Here is a 26,733-nt window from a genome sequence, read left to right on the forward strand (position 1 = left end):
TTATTTGTCAGTGTGCATTCTACTTCTGAGTAAATATTTGAGTTATTTTGACAAATTCTGAAATATGCCCCTGTGAACTTTAAATCTCTGTCCACCATCACCTCCAAATCACTAGCCTCATCAATTTCCTGCAATCAAGTACCATCAATATGATACAAAGTATGTAATATTTTCTTCCCAAAGCACACTACCTTACATTTTGCAATATCAAATTGACAACCACTGTCCTTTGCTGAAACTGACAATTTATTTAAATCATGTATAGATATCTCATCATCATCATCATCATCAAATTCCTGCCATGTACCCTCAAGGGGTGTACAGGATATGACAGTACTACATGAAAAAATTACATCATTACTAACTTCCTATCTACAATTTTCCTCCAAATCAGTCTGTTACTTGTCAAGACTCCAACATTATCAGATCTTATATTTCTATCGTCTAAGGCACTTTGTACCGTATCAATCCACCTATATCTTGGTCTTCCTCTGGGTCGTTTTCCTGCCAACCTGGCAGAGAACACTTGTTTTGCTAATCTTTCCTCTCCCATTCTATTCAAGTGACCATACCACCTGAGATTAGCTCTGCTAACGCATTCCTGGATGCTGACAATGTCAAGTTCTTTCCTAATATCCTCATTTTTAATATGATATTGCCATTGATGCCATCTGTTCACGCCTCTAATCTTTCTCAGGACTCTCATATCTGCGGTCTCTAGTCTTTGGTCAAGTGTTTTACTTCTGACCCAGCTCTCAGATCCATAAGTTAAAATTGGTTTGAACACAGTCTTGTATACAGCTAATTTAGTGTTCCGGCTAATTTCTTTCTTATTCCATATGAATTTATTCAATTGACTTACCACCATACCAGCTTTGCTGATTCTGTTGTCTATTTCTATATTTAGTTTACCATCTTCAGTAAAAATTGTGCCTAAGTAGCTGAAATGTTTTACTTGTTCCACAGGTTCTCCATTCACAACACAGTTGACATTTTCAATGATTCTGCCTATTTTCATTGTCTTTGTCTTTTTATTGCTGACCTTCATACCATATCTATTACAACAGCTATTCAATTTAGTCAGAGAATCTTGCAGACTTGTAGCGGATTTATTTAGAAGTATAACATCATCCGCATAAAGCAAAGAGCTGACATTAACATCTCCAATTTGGATATCAGGTTTAATACCACATTCCTTCATAATGTGATCCATATAGATAATGAATAACAGAGGGGATAATGTACATCCTTGTCTCACACCAGATTTAACATTAAACCATCTTCCTGTACTTCCTTCAATTCTAACTGCTGACTCACAACTCAAATAAAGACTAAGTATTGCTTGATATAATGCCCCATTGACACAATATAACTGCAGCGTATTGAATAGCTTCTCTCTTGGCACCTTGTCATATGCCTTTTCCAAATCGACAAAACTTAAATACAGATCTTTGTTATATTCCCATGCTTTCTCGACTATTTGTCGTAAAGTGAAGATCTGATCCTGACAGCCTCTATTTGGCCTGAATCCAGCTTGTTCTTCACCAAGCTTTTCTTCCACAATTCTTCTCAACCGTTTCTCAAGTATACTTGCATAGATTTTGCCAGGAACACTCAGTAGGGAAATACCTCTGTAATTCTCACATTCAGTTTTATTTCCCTTTTTATATATGGGTACTATGAGAGCTCTACTCCAATCATCGGGAATTCGTCCCTCTGTCCAGGCTTTCTGAACTATGCAGTGCAGCCACTGTAAGACTCTTATACCACCATACTTCAGCATTTCTGGTCGAATATCATCTATTCCTGCTGCCTTTCCACATTTCAAGCCTTTGATGGCTTTTTCTACTTCAAGTATGGATATGTATTCCTGACTGCATGCCTGGTCAGTGTTTTTTTATCACTGTGCTGTCATCACTGCTTGTTTCATTTAGCAGTTTTTCAAAGTAATTACTCCATACTTCAAGGATATCTTTTTCTCCTGTTTTCATTTCACCTTTATCATCTCTAATTCCTTTTACAGCATTCTTTCCTCCATTCCTAAGCTTCTTCAACAACCTCCAGAATATTTTGCCACCTTCTTGATATTTATTTTCTATATTCTTGCCAAAGTCCTCCCATGACTTTTGTTTAGCTAGTTTTACACACTGTTTAGCTTTCTTACATTTGTCTCTGTATTCTGTAAGAGTAAAAGCTGACTTATTTGCCAGGAACTTTTGATATGCTTTCTTCTTTTCCTTCACTGCCTCTTTAACTTCCTGTGTCCACCAGGGAGTTCTGATTTTTTTATCTTTGCACACAACGCCATGCTGCCCACAATAGAGTATCTTATTCCTATCCACCAATTTCTGAATTTTACTTTTAACCAACTTTCCCAATACTTTAATTACTGCTCCTGAGATAGAAACTGGTCTGTAATTTGCTACTTCTGTCTTGAAGCTGCCTTTATGTAATGAAACTACTTTATCCTCTTTCCACTCCCTTGGAACCTTGCCAGAACTGAGACTCAAACAATTTTGTCAGAAGTACAATCAGAAGTATTGCCAGTTCTCTTGCACATTCACATAGCACACAAGTGGACATGTTGTCCCATTCATTTATGTCAATTCTCACATCAATCTCCACCGTATCAGTAACTATAATGTCTCTGCCAAGATGATACAATCTTACAAATTGATCACTTGGCAACTCAAATATTTCTTTTGCTTCTGCCACTTTCTTACCATTAGTACTGTAAAATCTTGTATCGACAGAATTTTTAAATTAGATTCTTTCTATACTGATTTTACTTAGGAATTCAAATTAATTTAACATACTTGTAATTTTGTTTAATATTTAACTAATGACTTGCTGTACAACAACAAAGGACAAAGAAAAAATGTCTGAATGAATTGTTTTTTTGAGGAAGGTCAGTCGTCATGAAGAGGGTTCGTTTCGGAGAAGGTGAGTCGAACTAGAAGACCGCTCAGGAGCAGAGGTCGTTTCGATGGTCGTCACTGGATAAGTTCGTTTTCACCCAGTTTCTGTTCCGGCTCCCGGTTCAAGTATGTCCTGCTGATTCTAGCTCAAGGGGTTCCAGCCAACAGACACCGGAAGATGCTAGATGTGTCGTTTATGCAGTGTGGAAAGTTCTGGATTTCCAGCCCCCAAGGATCCTGATGATATCTGCCTGTGAAAGTGCCCTCGTCGATATCGGAAATCAGTGCCCGTGTGTGTACGCAATATCAGAAGGAAGAAGATGGTAACGATCTCAAGGATCTACTGATGTGGACGAGATGACTAAATACCAAATAAGGTCTATTATATGTGATTTAACTAGAGGCAGAAATTGTGGCAGAGATTGCTCTAGCTGATTTTATTTGTTAGCATTACTTCAGGACTGAAGGCAATTAGCTAACCATTGAGAATTAACTTGCTTGGTTGTGTGAGACAAGATAGCGTTGTTATAAGGTAAAAGTTAATGTGCATAATGTTATTTATTGTCCAAAATTTGCCTGTGGTATAGTATGTGTAGGTCTGTTATTTTGTATGACTTAAGTGTAGGCACAAGTATTGCCTTAGTCTGTTTACTTAAAGGAGAATTGCTGAACTAGATTGGATAATTTAAGATCTAAGTTAATATTGCTGAGGAGTATCAAGTTGGGAAACAGATTGTGTGCTTAATGTTAACTTTATTGTACTTTAATTAACATGAATAAATTGTTTTGTTTGTCAAATAACTTGCCTGATTCCTACATACCAATGCACTTCTCATAAAAAGACTGAACCTGTGTGACCTAGGGAGATAAGTAGCCATGACTGAAGAATAGAGTATTGTGTTGCTTGATATGGTGATAAGTGTAAAAGATAATTCCGTGCTTTGTTGAGTGTTTTTTCTAATGGAATGGAAGTCCTATCTGCGATTTCTGATGGCGCAGTGTCGTAATAAATAAATAAATTTTTCAGAAATCAATATAGAAAAATGCTTACTATTTAGACAAAGGGATTGACTCCAGCCAGAAGCAATTCCTAAGTTCTAAAAATTAGGTACAAGTGATTTAGCATTTACGACATTGAGAAAAGGGGGGAGTCTAATTGACAGAAAGGATTAACTGTAGTAGACTAAATCAAGCAATGGATTAAGAAGGATGGAGTCATGACTATTAAGTATAAAAAAGTTAAGTGAGTTGAGATAAACAAGATAAATAAGTATATGTTTCGAACAAAGTATAGATTCAAAACGTAAAGAAATTAAGTATGATATATATTACAATGGCACAGTAGACACTATTTTTACAGTACTGAGTAACGTTACCCTTCCATAATCATACTTGCAACATAGCAAATAAACTCTTTTGGATTTACTTTGCCCTGCTTAGCTAATTTTCTGTAATAATCGGATTTAGCCTTCTTTGCCATACTAGTCACCCTTCTGGCTTGAACTTTGCACTGCTCATAAGCAATGTTGATCATCTTTTTGTTTATATTTCCTCCACAATGTGAATTAAGGTGACTAGTGGTTCACCCCAGGGATCAGACCTGACAGGAGATATTCAATTATTTGCTGATCATGCAAATAATTGGATAGGAAAGGAAATCAGGATTGTTGCTAATATCCATCACTTCAGAATGATCTGAATAGGCTGGAAATTTGGGCAAATAATGATGACTGTCAGTTCAATGTTAGTAAATGCAAAGTTATACAATTTGGTGTTTAAACATACAATATGATGTTTCCAGCAGCATATTATAGTAGTGGGATTATGCTACCAGAAACTTATGAGGTTGAGGACCCTGGGGTTATGATATATAGAAATTTGATGTTCAAAAACCACATTACAAAAATTACAATACCGGAATTAACTCACGTAAAATATTATTTATTAATATAATTTTCACCTGACTATCACAGGCATCTTCAGTACAAAGCTGATAGAACAATCACTGACAATTCCAAAAGGCACCACCTAAATAGCTAATGTAAGATAATTAAAAAAGGTCATTAAATTTCCTAACTTATTCAAATTCGTATGATTTCCATCTCATTCTGTCATCTCACCAATCTCCCTCTCCTCTCCTCAAATATAGACAATTTATAGTTTGTTGCCACTGCTTTCCACCTCACCGCGATCAAGACTGCAACCAAACAATACACATTATATTACGCACACTATGTGTACTCTCAGGTTTCAGCACAGGAAACTCTGAATATCGAGACGTCTGTGCTAGTTCAAGGAACCAAATTTTGTTGGCTACTGTTCCCCAAAACTGCACATTGGTCCGTGAAACCTTTACCTCCTAACTTATTGAAAAATAATAATAAAAATAATAAAATAAAATAAAATAAAATAAACATAAATAATTAAATAAAATAATATATATATATATATATATATATATATATACACAAACAATTAAAAAAAAAGTTAGGAAAGATTAGCTGATTTAAAAAGTACTATTCTCCCACAAAGGGCATAGACATAGACCATTGTATCTGTTTAAGTTAGGAGAGTGAAATAAACTTTCACATGTTTCTTTATAAAACTGTTCCATGAGGAACCGACTTTTGTGAAAGACTCTTGTTCCAATGAACTCTATGTCTAGTGTTGATGGCATGTGCTGCAAGTCCAGACTGTTCAGGTTCAAGGTATTCAATATAAGACTTGTGTTCTTCTAGCCAAATAAAAGCAGATCTTCCTGTTTGTCCAAAATAAGATAACCCACAAGAGCAAGGAATTTGCTGGACACTTCTTCAACTAGAAGAACTGCTACTTATATAAACAATACTTTGAATTTCAAAAGTAAAATTTTGGATCTTCAATTGAATGCATCGGATATTATGATTAGTTTAGATGTTTCATTATTTACTAATGTTCCTTTATCTGACAGCATTGAATTAGTACAACAAGAATTTCCTTCAGACATTGTTAAAATATTTGATTTTGTAATACATTCTGGTTATTTTTCCTTTAAAAACAAGTTATATCAACAAATTGAAGGAACAACAATGGGCAATCCTCTTTCTCCTGCAATTGCCAATTTCTTTATTGAGTACTTTGAATAACATATTTTTGACAACATTTCACCTAGACCTACTCATTGGTTCAGATATGTAGATGACATTTTTGCTATATGGAATGTCTCTTCTTATAAATTACGACAGTTTCTCTCTAAATTAAATGAACTTCAAAGGATCAAATTCACCCTAGAGGAAGATGTAAATAAACAGTTAGCCTTTTTAGATCTTTTAATTCTTCGCCAACCACATGGTAGCCTACATTTTTCTGTTTTTAGGAAGAAGACTCATAGAGGCAATTATATCCATGCTGAATCTCATCACCATCCAAGTCAAAACACTGGAACTATTAAAACACTGGTTCATCGGGCCCACTCCTTATGTTATTCAAATTAGTTATTATAGAAAGAATTGCAACATATTTTTTCAACTTTTTTTTATCTAATGGTAATAAGAATTCGTTCATCAAAAGAACTTTTAGCAGTTTTGGTATCTCTACCTCCTCAAATACAGAAGAAATAACTCGTATTTCTATTCCTTATGTGCAAGGCATTAGCGAACGCATAGCAAAAGTTTTAAAACCACTAAATATTTTTGTTGCCTTTTGCTCAATCAAAAAAATCTCCACCTTCCTCACTTCTCCAAACGACAAGCTTCTACATCACAATCATCCAGGTGTCTACCAGATTCCTTGCTCTTGTGGGTTATCTTATTTTGGACAAATAGGAAGATCTGCTTTTATTCGGATAGAAGAACACAAGTCTTATATTGAATACCTTGAACCTGAACAGTCTGGACTTGCAGAGCATGCCATCAACACTAAAGATACGAGTTCATTAGAACAAGACAAGAGTCCTTCACAAAAGTCGGTTCCTCATGGAACAGCTTTATAAAGAAACACGTGAAACTTTACTTCACTCTCCTAACTTAAGCAGATGTGACGGTCTACGTCTATCCCCTTTGTGGAAGACAGTACTTTTTAAATCAGCTAATCTTTTCTTCTTTTTTTTTTAATTGTGTGTGTGTGTGTGTGTGTGTGTGTGTGTGTGTGTGTGTGTGTGTGTGTGTGTGTGTGTGTGTGTGTGTGTGTGTGTGTGTGTATCATCATCATGCGTATCAAGGATTTAGGCCTAGCATGGCCTGTTCCGGCCTTAGAAGTCATCGTTGAATCGTTTAAGAGGACGATTTAACGATGTTTTATTTTTCCTAATGGCTTGTACTTTAAGGCTTGTTTTGGTAATCGTTCTGTTTTCATTCTTTGAACGTGTTCCATCCATTTATGTTTATATTTTTTAATTTTTTCTATTACTGGTTCTTGGTTTAATTCTTTCATAATTTCTTTGTTTCTTTTGTGATCAAATAAGGTATACTTTGCAGTTTTTCTCATAAACTTCATTTCTGCTGTTGTTAATCTTTGTTTGTCGTTTTGTTTTATTGTCCAGATTTCACTTCCATACATTAAGACTGGTAGGGCTAATGTATTGTATATTTTTAGTTTGGTTTGTTTTTGAACTAGGTTTGGTTTAAATATTGAGTTAATTACACCTGTCATTTTTAAATATTTTGCAATTTTTATGTTTATATCTTTTTCATTTTCATATGTGATTATGCATCCTAGGTAGTTAAATGAATTCACCTGTTCTAAGATCTTGTTATCTATTACTATTTAAGTTCATGCATCTTGTCCTTTAAAGGCCATAGTTTTTGATTTTTCTGTTGATACTATCATACCATAATCTTTGGCTATCTTATTTAGATCTAAAATAGCTTTCTGTAAGTTATCTTCAGAATTTGTAATTATTATTTGGTCGTCAGCAAAGAGGAGAGTGTTTAAGTTTACTGTAGAAGAAAGTTTAATTCCTTGATGTAAATTTTTATTCCATTTTATTATTATTTCATCTAAGTAGATATTAAAAAGAGTTGATGAGAGGGGACATCCCTGTCGGACCCTCTTGGTTTATCTCTTTCGTATATGATAGCTTGTGATTTAATCTTATTTGTATTTGATTATTTTCATATATTATTATTATTATTGTTATTGTTCTGGGCAACTCCAAGGAGTCGACAGACTCATCGAGGGAGGCCCTAACATCATGTCAAAAACAACATTGACACAGTATCTATCATACCTTGCCTTGAACTCATTCACGATCGTAGCACCCACAACAGACTCTGGAAGCTTATTCCACTCATTCACCACTCTCCAAGTAAAAAACCTACCTCTAACTCCCTTGTCACCCACGCTCTTGCCCAGCTTCCATGCATGGCCCCTAGTCCTCCCACCACCAGTCATATTTTCAAAAATATCTTCTGGATCAATCTTATAGAAACCCTTCAGTAATTTGAATGTCTCAATCATATCACCCCTCCTTCGCCTATCGTCCAATCTCTGCAACCCACAAATCTTCAACCTATTCTCATAAGGTTCATTCCACAGACCTGCTATCATCTTGGTCACTCGTCTCTGGATCCTCTCCACTCCCCCCCCCCCCCCCCCCCATCACGAAGAAACCCTGGTGTCCATAACTGGGCACAATAGTCCAGATGGGGTCTTATCAAGGCTTGATACAGAGGAACAACAACTTGTTTCTCTCTGCATGTTAAAGTATTTTTCAGAAGCCAAGTGATTTGATGAGCTAATTTAGTCACTTTTGCAATGTGCCCGCTAAACTTTAACTCCTTATCCACCAACACTCCCAAATCCCTGGCCTCATCAATCTCCTGGAGTATAGTTCCACCAATGCGATATACTGCTGCTATTCTTTTCACCCCAAAGTGCATAACCTTACACTTTGCCACATTAAATTGACATCCATTTTTCCTAGCCCAGTCCTCCAAACTATCCAAATCATCCTGTAAAATTTTGACATCCTGTGAACTCACAATTGCTCTACCCAACTTTGCATCATCAGCAAACAAGTGAACACTTCCTCTCAAATCCTTTCCTATATCATTCATGAACAAATTGAAAAGCAGTGGTGCAAGAACAGAGCCCTGCGGCACACCACTAGTCACAAGCCGTCTTTTAGACTCCACTTCTGCATAAACCACTCTGTGGTATCTCTCCTTCAACCACCTTCCTATCCATCTCACCAACCCTATATCTATCCCCATCTGCTCCAGTTTACTGATTAGGGTTGCATGTGGTAACCTATCAAAGGCCTTGGCAAGGTCCAGTAGTATCACTGTAAACCCATTACCCCTTTTTTGTGGCAGGTACGAATAATTTGAAAGGAGATAAAATGGAAATGATAGAAGACCTGAATGAATTGTTTGAGGTAGCAAAAGAAAAGAGTGAGAGAGTTAGAATGATTAGTCTTTTGCCATGGTATGACAGTGAAATGTTTAAAAGGAGGGCCATAATTGCGAATGACTTTATGCGTGGGTTATGTATGACGAGTGGTGTCATATACTTGTGATAGCTTTTAGGATATTATTTGGTATTTGTCTATCTTTTAATATGTTAAATAATATGTTTCTTTTAACTTTGTCAAATGCTTTTTCAAAGTCAATAAATGCAATATGTGTTTCTAAATTGTATTCTCTTCTTTTCTCTATTATTAATTTTAGGCAAAAGGCCGAGTCTATACATGATTGTCCTTTTCTAAATCCATTCTGTACTTCTAAAATAAAGTTTTTGGAATATTTCATTAGTTTGCTATTTAAGATTCTGCTATATATTTTGTAACAGGAATTTACTATACTGATACCTCTATAGTTTTTAGGGTCATCTCTATTACCTTTTTTAAAGATAGGAATCTCAATTGCTTTTTTCCATTCTATTGGGGGGATACCAGTTGAATAAACTTTATTTAAAAATAATAATCTTTCTTTGAATCTTGTTCCTGCATATTTATATAGTTCTGAACCTAGCTTATCTTCTCCAGGTGATTTTCCGTTTCTTGTTTCTTTCAGGCTGATTTCTAATTCTTCTTTAGTTATTTCCTTTTCATTTTCGTTAATTGTTTGCCAGCTGTCTTTTTTAAAATATTTGTCTGTCCACAATTCTGTGTGGTAATTTACAAATTCTCATTTCAATTCGGTGTTTAATTTTATGTTTCTTTGGTATCTGCATTTAAGTGTTTCAAAATCTTATATACGTTGGATCTTATTTTATATAAATCATGTTCTAAATTAGAAACAAATTCGTTCCATGATTCTCTATATCTTTTTCTGACTTCTCTTTTAGCTATGGCTCTTATTCTTTTATATAATATTTCATCTTTTACATCTAAACGATTTGTGATAGGCTTCTTTTTTCTTTTTGATTATTTCTTTCATTGTATCATCCCAGATCTTCAATATTTTCCTTTTATTGAATTTTTTGGTCTTTCCTAAGCTTACATTTGCTGCTGCATTTAGTATCATTTTTATATTAAGCCATTCTGTTTCTATTTCTTCATTTTGTTTTATTTTATCTAGATATTGGTTAATTCTTTGTTCATATAGCCATTGTACATTTGTGTCATTCAATAGTCTAGTTTTATAAACAAATGTTTCAATTTTTCTTTCTGTTCTTGTTACTTGTAGCCATTTAAGTGGTAATCTTAATTTTATTTTAACAAGGAAGTGGTCACTGCTTATTTCATATCCTCTGTGAACTCTAACATCTAGTGAAAATTTTGATGTCTTTTCATTTAATATAAAATCATCTAATATTGATTTCCATCCTCTTGCTGCCCAAGTATATTTATGTATGTCTTTATGTTTATAGAAGGAATTCATTATTTTTAGGTTATTGTAAACTACAAAGTCAATCAATTTTTTACCATTCCTGTTTAGAGTATGTTCTCCATGTATTCCTATATTATTATTAATTTTCGTGTTTCCAATTCTTGCATTTAAGTCTCCTGCTAAAATTATGTAATCATTTTTATTTATTTTATTATGTATGTTTTGTAGCTGATTATAAAAATCAATATTATCCTGTTCTCCTCCTTCTTCTGGGGCATATAAACCATTTATTGTTAAATAGCCTCTATCTATTTTTATTCTAGCTTCTATTATTCTTTCATTCCATAATTTATGATGTTTTAACTGTTTTGAAAGGGAGTTATGAATCCAAATCATGACTCCTGCTTGTGCTCTTTGGTCTCTGTCGACTCCACTGTATATCACATTAAAATTTTCGGTTCTCATAGTTCCTTTTAATTTCTTTTTTGTTTGTGATTACTGCTATTTTAAAATTTCTTTCATTTAATAATTGGTCTAATTCTATTTCTTTATATGCTATTCCTCTTACATTCCAGTTTGCTATGTGTATTATATTTTGTCATTTCCATTTTTGTTTTACCCTTTCCATTCCAGGGTCATTTCCCATAGATTCAATTCGATTATCTTTTTCTGTCAGCTTACAAGTAGAATTATGTTCTCCATGTCAGGGGACTAGCCTGACGATGGATATATATATATATATATATATAAAATAATATTTTTTTAATGTTTTTTATTTTATTATTATTTTTTAATGAGTTAGGAAATGACCTTTTTTAGTTATCTTACATTAGCTACTTAGGTGGTGCCTTTTGGAATTGTCAGTTATTGTTCTGTCAGCTTTGCACCGAAGATGTCTGTGATACTCAGGTGAAAATTACACTAATAAATAATATTTTATGAGTTAATTCCGATATTATAATTATTTAAATATGCCTACTCGCGGTAATTCCTTATTGAAACATAAAAATTGCAAATACAACTCAGAGGATAATTGCCATGATGAAACAAACACTAATATGTAAAGATAAGGAGGTAATTTTGCCTCTTTACAAGATCTTGATATGAATGTACCTAGACTGCTGTGTGTAAATGTTATTTGGTCTTCTGGGTTCAGAAGTTCTGAACCCAGAAGACCAAATGTAAATGGTGCAAAGAAGAGAATTACAATGATAATATCAAGATTATGGAATGTGGATTGTGAGGACAGATTGAAAGTGTGTGGAGTGCAGACACTGGTAAACAGGAAAAAAGGGGATGGGGGATGGAAGTCTATAAGCATCTGAATGGGTGTTATAGGATATTGTCTATAACACCCATTCAAAAAATTCAATTATTATCATTCCAAAAATTATATCTAAAACTAACAATGAAGCAATCAGAAATGAAACCGAAATTACAAGATAAATCTGCAATGTCAAGTTTCAGACATGAAGTGCACACATATAATATATATGCAATAACTTAATTCACTTGAAACTCATTGATTAAATGCTACTAAAATTATGAATTCTTTTAAATTGGTAGCCCTATAGAAAAAATCTTCAGAAATTAGTCAGTGAGAGAAAAAAAAAACCTTCCTATATCTGAAAATAGTATCAAAGATTTAGTGAATATATTTTTATGATCTTTGTGATTTAGAGGCCACAACCATGCTGCAGAGAAGCTAGGTTTTATTTAAGAACCACACACAGAGACAGTAGGAATAACAGGGAATTACTTTTCTGAATTAGCATTTTCTAAGAAATGAACAATACTGTAACATTTTTCATAAGCATGCATGTTCAGAGATGAGGCACTCAGAAAAATGTTTATACTAGGGCCCAAGTTAGCTTTACAACTCTGATACTATCATACCAATGGCATTTAGAAATGCACCAAATACTGGTATTATTCATTCTGAGTAGGCATCCATGTAGGCCTAGTCAGAAGATACCTCAGTATTTAGGCACTTCAATTCAAGCAGAAGATCGGTACTTATGGCTTAAAATATTTGAAAAGATAACTAGAATTAAAAGCTTTTTTTTTTAATAATTTATGCATTTTTGGCATCCATTCCTAAACTCTATGGATGTATGTCTAAAATCGCCTAAAATCTAGGAGGAAAATGCATGGCAACTGTTGAGTCATAAAATTGACACAGGTATAGAAGGTTAATGTTTACTTTCTCTTTTTAATTACTCCATAGGATTTTGGTTAAGTCCAACAGAGAAATCAATGAAAAAAAAAATGAAAAAAAAAGTGGTATGTTAGGGCACTCTAGATACTTTAAAAATATACTTTTCTCGAGGAATTGTGGTGAAGGGCCCAAACTCATATAATAATAATTATTATTTATATATGTATATATATATATATATGTGTGTGTGTATATATATATATATATATATATATATATATATATATAAGTACTCTGGGAAAAGTTTGAATGATATGGTGGGACTTTTGGAGACATTTCCAGCTGCAAAATTTCCAGTATCCAAAATTTTCCGCCCCATATAAATGCGGATTAAGACAAGGAAGCCCATGATTTTCAGGCAAACTATGCACGCACGCACACAGACACGGCTTAAAATCTTGTGTACAACTTTTCACATATGCGATTGTAATTATATATGTATGAAAATTTGTATATACAAGGTTTTAAGCCCTGTTTTAAGGGCTTTTTATATAGAAGTTTTAAGCCATTGATTTTACATAGTTTTTTTTTTAAACTGTAAAATTAAAATCAGGGGCTTTAGCAGGGAATTGGGTAAGATTTTAATTACCCCTGAACGGTAAATTTTCCCACGGTTTTTTTTTTTTTTGCAATCTTATCAATCTGCCATAAATGGTAACAACATAATGAAGAGATCTGTAAAATGGCAGTCTCAAAATAATGCATAGAAACATTCATAAAAAAACCTACAACAGCCTTAAATAAAATGGAAAGGAATTCGAACGCAATGGGGATCAACCGCAACTGTTGTGTAGTTGACTTCAGCGGTTACGCGATATTTTTTTTATTTTGTAATTGTAACTCTAATGACTAAGATATTACTTTATTTACTGATAACTTTTTTATTACTTTTCATTACTTACCTTTTTTCTTTCCCACAACATTCTTGAAAGAAACTATTTCAATCTGCATTACAACATCAAATTTGCTGAAATAACATAGAAGTTCTACTTTTCAGTTGTCCGTGCATACGGCGAAAAGGTGCACTGTAAATAATGCACCTTTTCGCCAATCAAAATAATCATTTTGTTAAAAAAAAAAATAGTCCAAAGTGGCTAATACCGAAAAGTTTGTTAGTGTCACTTAACCCCCCCCCCCTTATTTAATATGCGGGCCGGTCCTTTTCCTCTATCCACAAGTGCAGAGAAAAAAAAATAAAAAATCACATATACGATTTGTATGTACTCATTTCAGAATAACACAAGCTGAATTTAGCACAACCACACACACATTGAAAAGCTAATGGTATTTGCTGGTTCATCGTTCACAAAAGATCATAATGATTAGTTTACTATACTTCCTAATATACACACTACTAAATTTTCGCCAAGTTTTCATATAAAATATATTTAAGTTGCATTGTCGTGCACATCCTGCTATATATTCTTTCCCTTTGGAACAACGCACGATTACAGTATTGATGCGAAAGCTAACAAATAGCTGATCACGTGCTGCTTGTGGCAGAAATATCGTGTGACAGAAGGTGACGCCACATGTGGAAAAGTGGAACTACAGACCTGGGCCAGTTGTGAACTTAATACACGTAAAAACTCTAACTCTTTTGGGAGCACAAAATGTGAATATGAATACAGTAAACTAGTTTCTTTAGTAAAACTGGGTAAAAATTTGGTTTTAAACCAAGTGACATTCGAAACCAAAGTTCGGAATTAAACACGTAAGTGCTAGGCATGAGGCCTTCGTAACTCTATATATGTATGTATCTATATATGTATTTCAATCTTTTTATTCGTCCTCTTCTCTTGCCTTTTTTTTTCATAATCCTCTATTGTAGTCGGCGTGTTGCCTTGTTTTTGGCATGCATGCTAATTGGTGACACTGGCTGTCTCATAGGACTGGTTTGCCTGCATGCAAGAAAGGAAAAATGCTGTTGGCACACTGCTATGAGTCTTTGGACTCCCTGGAGGTGTTACATAATTTTATAATAATAATAAAACAGTTACCGGGATGGAAAAAAAAAAAAAAATTCCACCTTCGTACGAGACCACCTACCTCACTTTTAGTTGAAAATGCTTTTTAAAAATTCAAAATTTGGATTCGAGAGAATTCGAAACTCAAGTCTTTCCGACCGAGGTCCGAACGTCATTATGCGTGGTTGGACATCAACTAAACCTTCCTACAATTAATTGGAGTTGAATTAACTTTTGTAAAAGGAATGAATGCCCGGAAGTAAAAAAGGCGCATATATATCTAGGGGATACATTCAAGTGGGGGAGTTCATCACAGGATACGAACTCCTCCCCTTAAAATTTGTTTGCGGACTGTGCATCCGAATCGCACGATAGCATAAGATGTTTGTGAAAGTGACGGATGACCAGTGGCGCACCCAGAGGGGGGGGGGGGGAAGGGGCTCGGGCACCCCCCAAAGAAAAGGAAAAAACACTAGAAAAATTTCCAAAAATCTTTTCCTAATTAAAATTCATTTTTTTTTTATTTATGTTGTGTGCTACTAATGAATTAGCGATCACTGCAGATGCTCAGTTATAGGTCGTATGCGATGTGTAGTGTGTATTCGCAAAACGCCTACTCAACTCGCCCCCCCCCCCCCAAAGGTTAAATCCTGAGTGCGCCACTGCGGATGGCATGTACCGATCGATAAGAAATTACCATCCTGATTATTGGCCAGAAGTGTTATGAAAAAACACTTTCTGGTATCCAGAAAGGGATTATTGGCCTAATGGCCGAACAGCAGCATCTCCACTTTGCAAACAACAAGCTTAGGATTCAAATCCCCCCCCCCCTGTAAGGTAATGTTTGCAAAAGCCCTTTGGTAACTGATGATCTTCATCATTCAGGATGAGACTACCAGCTTACTTATTCAAGACCTTACCAAGTAGTTTGATAAAGTACCATGTTAGTTCTCTAAAGCAGGTTTCCCAGGACCTGGGAAACCTGCTTTATAGTTTGATAACCAGAGAAACCAGATTATCAAACTAAATATTTGATAACCTGGGACACAGGTTATTAAATATTTAGTTTCCGAAAGTATTAATGTGAATTATTGAGATAAAGAACCTAAGAGACTTCAATCTGGCATAGTAAATTATAGATTAGAAGGATATTATTAATCCATTGATTTTAGCCAGATAAGATAAAAAATTAAAATGTTTCGATTTTTACCAGCGAGTTTATAAGAATGCGACTTTCAACATAGGAAATGCCTTGGACTGGCACGACTTAAAAGACATGGACTTTGCCCGGGAATTCATATAGTCGCCTTTTTATTGGGTCGTTCAGGTTTCACTGGTCTGATTGCTGTTTCGAACAATTGGGTCGTTCAAGTTTCACTGGTCTGATTGCTGTTTCGAACAATTGGTTCTCATCAGCGAGGCAGAGGCCTAAAGAGGGCAAGAGCCCTTAATTCAGTACCATAGCAATCTCATGCTGGAAAGTTAATTATATTATTCATAAATGAACTTTCGGTAGCAAGATGCATAAATAAATTACTGAAAATAAAGAACTTAAGAGGCTTCATTATGGCATACTAAATTATAGATTACAAGGATATTATTAGTCCACTGATGTTAGAGCCAGATAAGATAGAAACTTTAAAAGTTTCGAAATTTAGTAGTGCCGATCTAAGGCAATTCATATTCCGGAGGTTATATTCTCATAAACTCTGGTAAATTTCTTAAGCTAGAGAAGCTTTAACATCAATGGATTAATAATATCCTTCTAATCTATAAGTATTAATGTGAGTTTTTCAACATGTCGAGGATAGGGTCCTTTATCATAAAATAATACAAAAATAAATAAATGAATGAAAAAAAAAACCTTTTTTTATATACCTTCCAACATTTCGTGGGTTAGATTGGGAATTGCCAATCCATATTTTTCGGGGGAGGGGGGGGTTCATAACTAATTCATAAATTCAAAATATATTAATAAAAGACAAATACTAAGAGTCCCCCACCCACAAAACTTTTAGGAGCTTTAAAGGATCTTCTAATCTTCTGAGCACAGTTAGCAGTGTTGTGAGACTGTTATAAAAATCCCTCTAAGACAATATTTCTTATCCTGAAATTTTATAACCCAGCCCTCCTTTCGATAAGCGTAACAAGTTTCGATAAACATAAAAATCTCATGTCCTTCCCCATCTGTCTTCTCCAATGATAATTTTTTTTTTAAAAAAAATTTATAATAAACGAAATACTGAGACTTAAAACATGGAATCATTAGGAAATTTTGGACAAAAAAAAAATATTTTATTATTATTTGCTTCCTCTGTTAGCATTGTGAGTATTGAGGGTAAAATTTGTTTTGTATTTTGGGCAATATTAGATGTTAGAGCATAACGTACGTCACTTGCAAGAAAGTGATAACTATGATAAGGTTGTTTATTATTATTATTTGTTTTGTTATTCAAATTACAAAGTTACAATACTATAATTACCAACAAGTTGAAATATTATTACCGTATATCTGAAGTCGGAGACGTTGCAGAGAATTCCCAGTTATTAGCGTATTCTAGTGAGGAGGGATTATCCAGTAGATGGTTTGAGTAGGTTTCATGCTGTTGTAATTTACTGAGACGAAACCGTTACAATGCTTCCTCTTTCATCGCCTGAAGAATTCTTACATATGATACTGCTCTAAAGTATGTGCAAGCTGAACAGTTGTCCAGAACGACATATTAATCTTGCAATAATTAAAAATTAATTACTGACAGCGTGGGCATATTTCGCTTATTTGCCAAGGATAGGAAATTAGGTTACCAAACTGCCGGCCGTCAAAACACAAACATGTTTAGTAATTGGAACATGGATATTGACAATCAGTAATCGGAGGTTAACATCAGATGGTGGCAATGGCTGCATCCTAAATTTCGCTTGACCTCGAATAATAAAAGTTCCAATAACTTGGAAAGTTATTTGAACCTCTACTGGAAAACAGATTTACCAATTATCGTTCAGAGGTGTAATTGATGACCTTTTAGCTCTGGATTATTCAGCAAGATTGAAAGTCATGTTCTTACTGTAACTAATGGATGGCTTACTTTTAAGGAAAAATGGAGTTAAAAAAAAGGTGTTACATACGTAGAAATCAAATATAAATATCTAACAATATTCTTATTCCCATCCTTAGTTTTGCACGCATTATGTAAAACATTGCAAAGTCCTATAGTTCAAATTCGACGGAATAAGATGGCTAATCCTTGCCTCCATAAATGTTATATTTGTAAATAATGTTTATCTGACAGGTCAACTTATCCGTTTTCGGGACGAAAAAGCCAAGTTTTTTGTGGGGGGAAAGTGCACCCGGCTAACCTTTAAATACAAAAGCACTTGAAAAGGTTACTCACATTAAAACCACTAAAATCGAGTCATCCTCCTTACGGTATACTAAAGGATTCATTTGAACACAAATCTATATCTAAGGGATGCTCCGGAAGGAATCTGCTACACTTCAGAGATTAATTCCTTGAATATTATAATAAGCAAAACGTGTATATCAACATGTATATAACCGGCAAGAGAATGGCAATTGTTAAAAAATAAAAATAAAATAAAATAAAAGTTACAAAATGTTTTAATATCATTTAGGACGCAAATTGAAAAAGGAGATGTTGGCTGACTGGCCGAGTGGTTGGCGTATCCACTCTCCAATTAGCAGGCTGTGAATTCGAATTCCAGTGAGGATAAATGTTTGTAAATGTCTTTAGGTGCTAAATGAATCTCGTCTCTATATAAGACCACCTCCCCTCTGATTATTGGAGATTGGAAATGGCTTGAAAAAATTCCATGTTCGCTCTTATAATAGTTGTTAAAAATGTCTGCCTTCTAGTCATGTAGACATTTCTGAATGTCAGTGGACATTCCTATCCTATCCTTCTCGTCTTTCCTAACACGGGTTTAGCCCCTCCTAATGAGGGGTTACTGGTGTATTGATGCAGCCGGTTCGCCACTTCTCTGCGGCATCCCCTAAGGGCGATATTCGTGACTGTATATGAAAAACCCCAGAGTCGAAAAAAAACTGTTTTTTCGACCAGCTATAGCCAAGTTAGCCGGTCTTGTGCTGCCCAAGACCGGCTAACTTGGCTATGGCAGATCCTTAAGCTCCTCACGTCGTCGACGAGAATCGAACCTAGGACACTCCTTCCCCAGGAATATGGTTGCGAAGCGCAAAGCCACTAGGCTAACCGCGCGGATCAGTGCATATTAAAAATGAAGAAATAAATAAAATCTGATTATGCTGGAACTCGCCATTGGTATTCCTCAACAGAAGTTCTAGCGGTTGCATTACAAAAACCATAACTGAAGGGGATGTTAGCATTCCTAGTATGAAAACTTATCTAGCATGTTTTCAGTAAAAAGCACACAGTTAAACACACAACGAAAGACTGTTGGCATGCTTCGAGAACGCATATAAAACTAGATTACGTGACTAGACTACGATACATGCACAGTCACAATCGTAAAATGATCACATCTTCCCACCTGTCCAGATTCAGATCCATATCGACATAAATTTTTTATTTAAAATCGTTCAAGGAAACAATCATGAAGCCTGGCGTATTCCTCCTATGATACTCTATATATTAATATTAATAGACAACTTAATTTTAAATCTACATCTTGCTAGTCAACTACACTTTTTCTTGCCACTCTATAAATATTTATAGATCTTGTTTGATTCTGGTTGAACGAATCATTTGCATACCATACATCCTAAAGCAATCTTTATTTTGTTATCTTCTGTCAATAACCTTCAGAAATGCAATAGAAATTGTTTGCACTTGTCATATTGCTTGACGCTCTGCCTTAAGCCTTCTGCAGATCAACAAATACCTAGTATAATAGGGGAACCAATTCTTACTTTATTTTCGTTCAATTCCTGAATTTTTTTTAAGCAGATATATTATCTTTTCAAAAATGAAATTTCGTCGAATAACTGGTTATCTAGCAACTCTCCTTCGTGAAACTATTGTGCAAAAACTCGACATCTTTCCAGTTAACTACACTTTTTAATGTAATTATTTGAAATGCTTCAGCTCATCGAACTACTTTCTGAAAACGAGACTGTTTTCAAAATCCAGACATTTACGAAGGGGGCAATGTATTAGAATCCGGGAAGATTGGTCACGCTAAATATGTCTTTTCTTTTTTTTTTTTTTTTTTCTGGAATACATTTTCTTGGTACAACTGATCGGTGTATGTAACCTTCATTGATCAGTTTTGTGCTTTTACCTTTACGGGATAAAAAGTTCAAACTTCATGTGACTGTCTAAGCTATCCGAGTTTTAATTTATACTATTTTTTCAATGCTTTCAGCAATTTTCCACTAACATTTCCCTCTATATTTGTTGGTCCAGTATAATTGATAAAATTAATCTCTTTTCTTCTTCCACTTCCCTGCAATTTCCTTCTCCTTCCATTAAATTCTGTCTCTTTCTCACACAGGACTTTTATCATTTCAATTACAACTCCAGGTGGCTTACATGCCTGCCAGAATTTCATTTTCCCTAGTGTCCTCTTCACTTCTTTGTTATATCTATTTCTGTACTCTTTGCACCACTTTTATTTTATATGTTCAGTAGTTCTTTAAAGTACTTACTCCTTGCATTTTTCCTACTTGCGTTCTCATCTATCAGGATGCTTCATTTTTATCTTTTATTAACATTACATTGCTCAGGAGCCTCCGTAGCTCAGTTGGTTTAGAGGGAGCCCTCCCTGTCATAGACCGGAGTCGACTTTTATCAGAACTTTGCAATCAAAGGTCAGTTATCCGGTCTCATATGGCGGTGGTGGGGTTTTTCTCCCAGAAACTGGAACTTTTCCGCAAAACAGCCAAACTGGTCCTGAATACACATATCTACAAACAGACAATAAGGCAATGGGAAACAATCTTTAATAACGTCACATTGCTACCCCACCAATTACTGGGTGATTAAAAAACACATTGCTCAGATCTTTTCCTTTGTTTGGTGACATATATTATCTTTTCCTATTTTTCCCTGATTAGCATAATCTTCTTATTTTACACTTTTCTTATTCTTCCCTCCTCCCATAAATTCCTAAAATGCTTCCTTCTTCCTCCCTCCCACTGCTTCCTGAATTTTTTTTCGTCCACCTCAAGTTCCTCACCTCTCTTTGTTTTCCCATACTTTCTTTAAATGCTTCCTTCTTCCTATATATTTTAACTTTCACATATTTCTTTTACCTTCTTTCCCCCCCCCCTGTTTATTGGAGGAAAAACAGTCAACTTTCAAGTACGCACATGCTACTTGCCAATAATATACACGGTGTATTAATAATGAGCTTTTGTGCTATCTATTTTATCCTTTTATGAAACAATAAATAAATAAATAACTTCATTAAATATTACTAAGTTTTGCATCTTTTTTAAATCTAAATAAAGATAGCTTTCTTATCCACGAAAGAATTCATAAAGAAAACACTGCGGCATTGCCTGAAAGAATGCAAAAATTTTGCCACTAGTGATCACCGATATTTATTCAATACTTCGAAATCGTATCAATTGTTTGTGCTATCGTTTTATTTATCTGAAAATAAGACCCAAAAGATTGATGAATGTTGGCAAATACATTTTAGCAAATACAACGTATTTTGCCATTCTCTAAAATGTTAAGCGAGTTTCATTGTTCATACGGATACTGGGATAAGTAATTCTCATCGAAAAATTATACGAATCAAGAAAAATGTAAACATAGAAGGTCTGTTTTGAAAAACAAAACACTAAATCATTTCAAAATGTAATTACTGTAATGTATTTTAGCGATTTTTATTGCGATTTTGGATATCTATGCATTTAAAATATGATGATTTCTTTTACTGCTTATTAAGCACACAAAATCTTTCCCCGCGTCTCATCACATAAGAAAAAGTTTGGATACCTACAATAGTAATATTCATATTACAAAAGAGTTAAACGCACCATTCATATGTGAAAGCAGGCAGACAAAATTGAATCTTATGAACAAATGTTAAGACAGATGTTTTCATGAAGGCTATTCTGCTAATATAATCTCACTACATATCGATCATTGCAGCGCACAAAAGATTGTTGCTGTTTGTTCTTGAGACAGAAGATTTACCAACAATTTTTCGTTCTTTCGAAAAACTACGAGAAGCAAATTAGATTTAATTATCGAGAGAGATAATTTATCAAGAAGGGAAATATACTGCTGTTTACATTTTTTGAAAGTTATTAATTAACAAAAAAGATACACGAAAGTTGCCAATCTGCCAAATTAAGTAATGTTTGCTACAAGTTTCTTCGAAAAGTAGAAAGTTCAGTACTATTTGGAGTACATGACAGATTTCGTTGGCCCTTCTTCGTGTTTTGTGGCAGAAAACTTTTTTTTTTTTTCAAGTCAGCTTGAGACCGGCTAACTCACCTTCAAACAGTCCTTACAAAGTTTCTCCACGCCCTGGACGGGATGTGAACCTCGAACTCTCCAATCAAGGGGCACGCTAATTACCAACTATGCAACAGAGGCTCTTGGAAGTAGATCGCACACTCGAAGAGAATGAAGGGTTTTTTTTTTTTTTTCAATGTGGATCCCTAAGATGAACGAATGTTCAATCTACTGTAAATCAGTACTACTGTATATGGATGGCCGGAAAGTTGAGAAAAAAGAAGAAATTTCTTACTGTCAGATTTAAAAACCTGCAGGTTATATTTTTCGGGAGACAAAGAGGGAGAAAATGTGTTCTATGGTTTAGATTTGAACCGTAAAGGGATAATGATTGGTTGCTGCACATGTTAACAGATTTAGAGGATGGTGAGAAATTTTCCGATGTCAAGTCTTGTAATGAAGAGATACAAAATAGCTTTAGAAAATGCATGCAGAAATCAAAATGATGTGTGAAAGAGAGTGGAGTGAATCGATGAGAGATGGGTCATTTAATCAATTAAATCTTATCCATACAACGATTTTAGGGAAGGGCACCATTTAGATATGAAACATGATATTCAATGCTTGGACAAATTTGTGATCTGTATGGTTAATAGCTGTTCAAAGGTAATGTTAAGCCTGGAGCGAAAGAAAAAAAAAAAACTGGTTTCTTGGATGCTGAGAAAGTGACATTTGCAACAGAGTTAACTCAAAAGAGAAATCTTTTGCTAGCGATTTAGGCACTGTCAGAAGTTAGAACGGAAGAAAGAAAAAGTGTATTTTTTGTGATAAATACGATATAAATGAATTTTTACATTGAAGTGTAAAGAACTGAATTACAGTTAAATGCAAATCAGCCTAAGGGCTTTGGGAAGAACTTATTATTTTATTACGATGCTTTGGCACATTTTTTAATATAAAAATCGATTTTATCTAATAATATCAAATTATATATACATAACAAGTTCACAAGATAGACTGTAAAACCTATAACACACGAGTCGCAAAAGCACAGAATCCGTAGGCAGCATATCACGATTACGTCCCCACCTCCCTCGAAAAAATTAGTTCAAGTGGGATGATTAACAAGGCGGGGAGAAGGACTCCATTGGTAGTTCTCGATTTAAATACCACTTCCGGTCGGAAGGTTGACTTCCCCTTCATACAGTTCATGATTTTCGACATTTAGTTTCCGGTCCATCAACTGATGTTAGTGGAAATATTTTTACGTCTGTAACGGAAACAAACTTTCAACATTTACAAGGTTTCTTCTTCTTTTTCAACCTGAATCAGTTCACTGTTTGAGGAGAGTCCCCCCCCGCTTCTGGAACGCTACAAAGTTTAGCCATATCAATTAACAAATATATGCTTCTGTACGAGGAGTAATTCAGTATATACTGAGGGGTTTGTTTTTTTTTCACACAATAGGTTAAGTAACAGCAAAATAATCAATCTCTTATCATAAAAACTGTTAGAACCTATTCTCCATATTAAATAATGTTTCATTGTTTCCATAACATTGGCCGAGTGGTGGCGTATCTGCTCTCCAATCTGCGGATTCAAATCCAGCCGAGGGTATGGATGTTTGTGATTGTCCTTAAGTGGGAGATGAATTCATCTACCCCCGGATGAGCCCACCGTCCTGCTTATTAGATGCCTGAAGAAGTTAGCTGCTTGGTTTCTGAAGCACTGTTTTTGGATTATGTAAAAAAAATATGAAATATATATATATACACATAAGTATAATATATATATACTTCTCGTTCATCAGCAGGTTGCTATTCCCCACTTATCAGGCAAAGCTTTTCTCTCTCTTTCGGATACTTTTCGCCTCTGTAACAAAGACGACCTTCGGTTGGAAACACCCAGATTCTATTCCTGTCACAGTACCAGATAAACTTTTTAAAAACCTTTCAACCCAAGGAGCGCTAACCGATTTATAAGGAAGTGAAAGGGATTTCCTCTCGGATTTCGGGTTTCCCATCCGAACAGCAGGCACACACCGACAAGACGCAATTTACAAAGTACACTCTCCTTACAGCTTTAGCTAAGCACTTTGCGTAATCTAAAATAGCCAACTAACTAACCAATTCGGAAACTTAAGTTCCTTATCCCCCCCCCTCCCTCCCTCGTTAAACAGAAAAACTTGAGAAGTTCTCTAAACAGGCATAATTATACCAATTGCTTGGTACTGATTAATCGCAACATCAATTTATATCCAGTTACTGTTTTTAATATTGGAAATGTGTCTTAATTTAATCCACTTGAAAACTAAATTTAGTAAAATGCGATGAAAATCTCACATTACTAGAATTCTGAACACGAACTTAAAGAATTATAAAAATTAACATAAGAATTAATATTTACGATCTCCTTCAGGGTAGGATTTTTTTTTTCTCCAAGAATTTATACAACTGCACTCAATCAATACATAAAAATAAGCGCTTATCTTCCCAATTCTATTTTTACATGCTCAAGTGATGTTTATATTCGAGGTGACGAAAATTAAAAACGGAATGAATAAGTCTGTCGAACATTTTAGACTTCACTGCTGAATTCTGAAATTATAATAAGTCAAACAGTCTCTAAATTGCTCTCTGCGAAGTTAAATACTAATTTTGTATTATTTAAGAGATAATATAATTCATTCATCAAAATACTATAAACGTGACTAAAACAAAATCTAATCAGTTATTAATTAATATCTATTAATAAACAAACAATTTGGAAGACGATACCAGTTTTTATCAATTAGCATTTTAAACAGTTGCATGTTGCTTGAAAACAAATGCGTAAAAGTCAGTCGAATTTCCTGTTTCGTTTCGCGTATTTTATTTTACTTTTTTTCCCCCTTCTTACAGAAAACAAGTCCTTGTCACAAATCTAGAACTAGCATCACTTTCACTTAGCCTGGATAATTTATCGCCTTCTCCAGATAGCAAGTCGTTCATTGCCTGAAGAATGACAGACCTGAAGTTAAAAGAAGGAGTTGACTCAACTTGCGTACACTAACAGATTTCTTAAAGAACTTGGCCAAAGTGAGTGGGAAACACGTGACCATTATTACTTCCTCCGTTATAAGGAATCAGGGAAAACTGCAGAGAGAGCAATTGCCTCTGAGAGCAAGGCCTTACTATGCACTTTATCTCACGTCTTGTTTAGAATAAGATGTTTTCAATAAACAGTAGCAATTTACGCATCTTTTATGTGTTTTAAAAGCTATTAAGGTAAAGCGGCTTTTTTTTTTTCTGTTTAATCATAGAGTACTGACTACGTTTTCCCTGCTACGATGATCAATTTTGCAAATACATACATAAAAAACTGTTTATATCAAGTTGTGTTTTCAAGGAAAAAAACATTTCATAGTAAAAAAAAAACAAAAAAAACAATGGATAGAATAAAATGTTTCCTGAAATTTTTAAGCGCCCTCAGTATAGATAAATTCCTTATTATTCCAGCAATTATATCTATCTATTAGACAGATATAACTGCTAACTTCTGCTAAGCGAGTTAAACACTCCCCCTCCCCCATCTGACCTATTCGATTTTGCCTTAATAAAATTTTAAAGGATGAACAAAAAAGTCTGAAAGTGCTGAAAATTTTAAGAATAGAGATTGTCAACGGCTAGAGTTAGTACAGATCTTCATGTAAAAAGTCCCATTTCGTAAGCGCGAATGTTGATCTAGATCAGTGGTCGCCAAAGGGGTCGATATGACATTGTTAGGGGTCAATTTGGGCTCAGGGGTCGACAGAAAAATATAAGACATCATTGTATGGGTAATATTTAATTCGGTTAACTTGGATTACCTCTATGACAAAAGACATGGAGGTAATGACAACGCAATTAAGAGTGAATCGTGGGATCAGTACAGATGAGTAAGGTCATGAAAACAGTTACTGAGGCCAATTAAGTAGGCCAAAATGACGTATTTACCAATAAACGGATGTTGGTGGTTCCTGCCGGCCGGCGCAGTGGGAGCGAGATTGCAACACGTGCGTGGTTCTTATTTACTGATACAAGTATTCGATCCCAGTCTCATTTTTGCGCATCGACATACAAGTGAGCGTGAATGTTCTAAAATTCATCAACATACATATCATAATTCAATCGTTATTCATTCACGAACTAAACTTCTCTATGTTGAAGAGTTGAGCAGCGCTGGTAGTAATACCAGTGATATTAATACCAGTAGTTTATTAATATCACTAGTAATACCAGTGATATTACTAGTGATAGTAGTAGTAATATAATAATATATACTATATTATACATACAATAAACACTGTAACTATAAAATAAACAATCTAAAAACTCACATAAGCGTCTTTTTTTGCTTGTCCTATTATAATTACGTAATAGTAAAATATAGGGGGTCGATAAAAAGTCAAGAAATGCTTGAAGGGGTCGACGGGCAAATGACTTTGGCGAC

The 26,733-nt window shown here is 34.6% G+C and overlaps 1 protein-coding gene across 6 annotated transcripts in view; it reads right to left on the bottom strand.

The window, feature by feature from the left end:
• LOC150109601 (uncharacterized) overlaps positions 1-26,733 on the bottom strand; it is a 426,121-nt gene that overhangs the window by 214,178 nt on the left and 185,210 nt on the right. The window contains exon 1 of one of the 6 annotated variants that reach the window (XM_090413788.1): positions 13,790-14,298. The exons of the other annotated variants lie outside the window; for them this stretch is intronic. Within the exon in view, the coding sequence (XP_090269914.1) occupies positions 13,790-13,810 (21 nt within the window). The 5' untranslated portion in view covers positions 13,811-14,298. Of the gene's footprint in view, positions 1-13,789; positions 14,299-26,733 lie in introns of those variants that run through there. 6 annotated transcript variants of the gene reach the window in all.

This window comes from Typopeltis vanoorti, chromosome 2 (genome assembly GCF_054136105.1).
Source record: "Typopeltis vanoorti isolate ZY-2024b chromosome 2, IOZ_Tvanoo_1.0, whole genome shotgun sequence".
Taxonomy (NCBI): domain Eukaryota; kingdom Metazoa; phylum Arthropoda; class Arachnida; order Uropygi; family Thelyphonidae; genus Typopeltis; species Typopeltis vanoorti.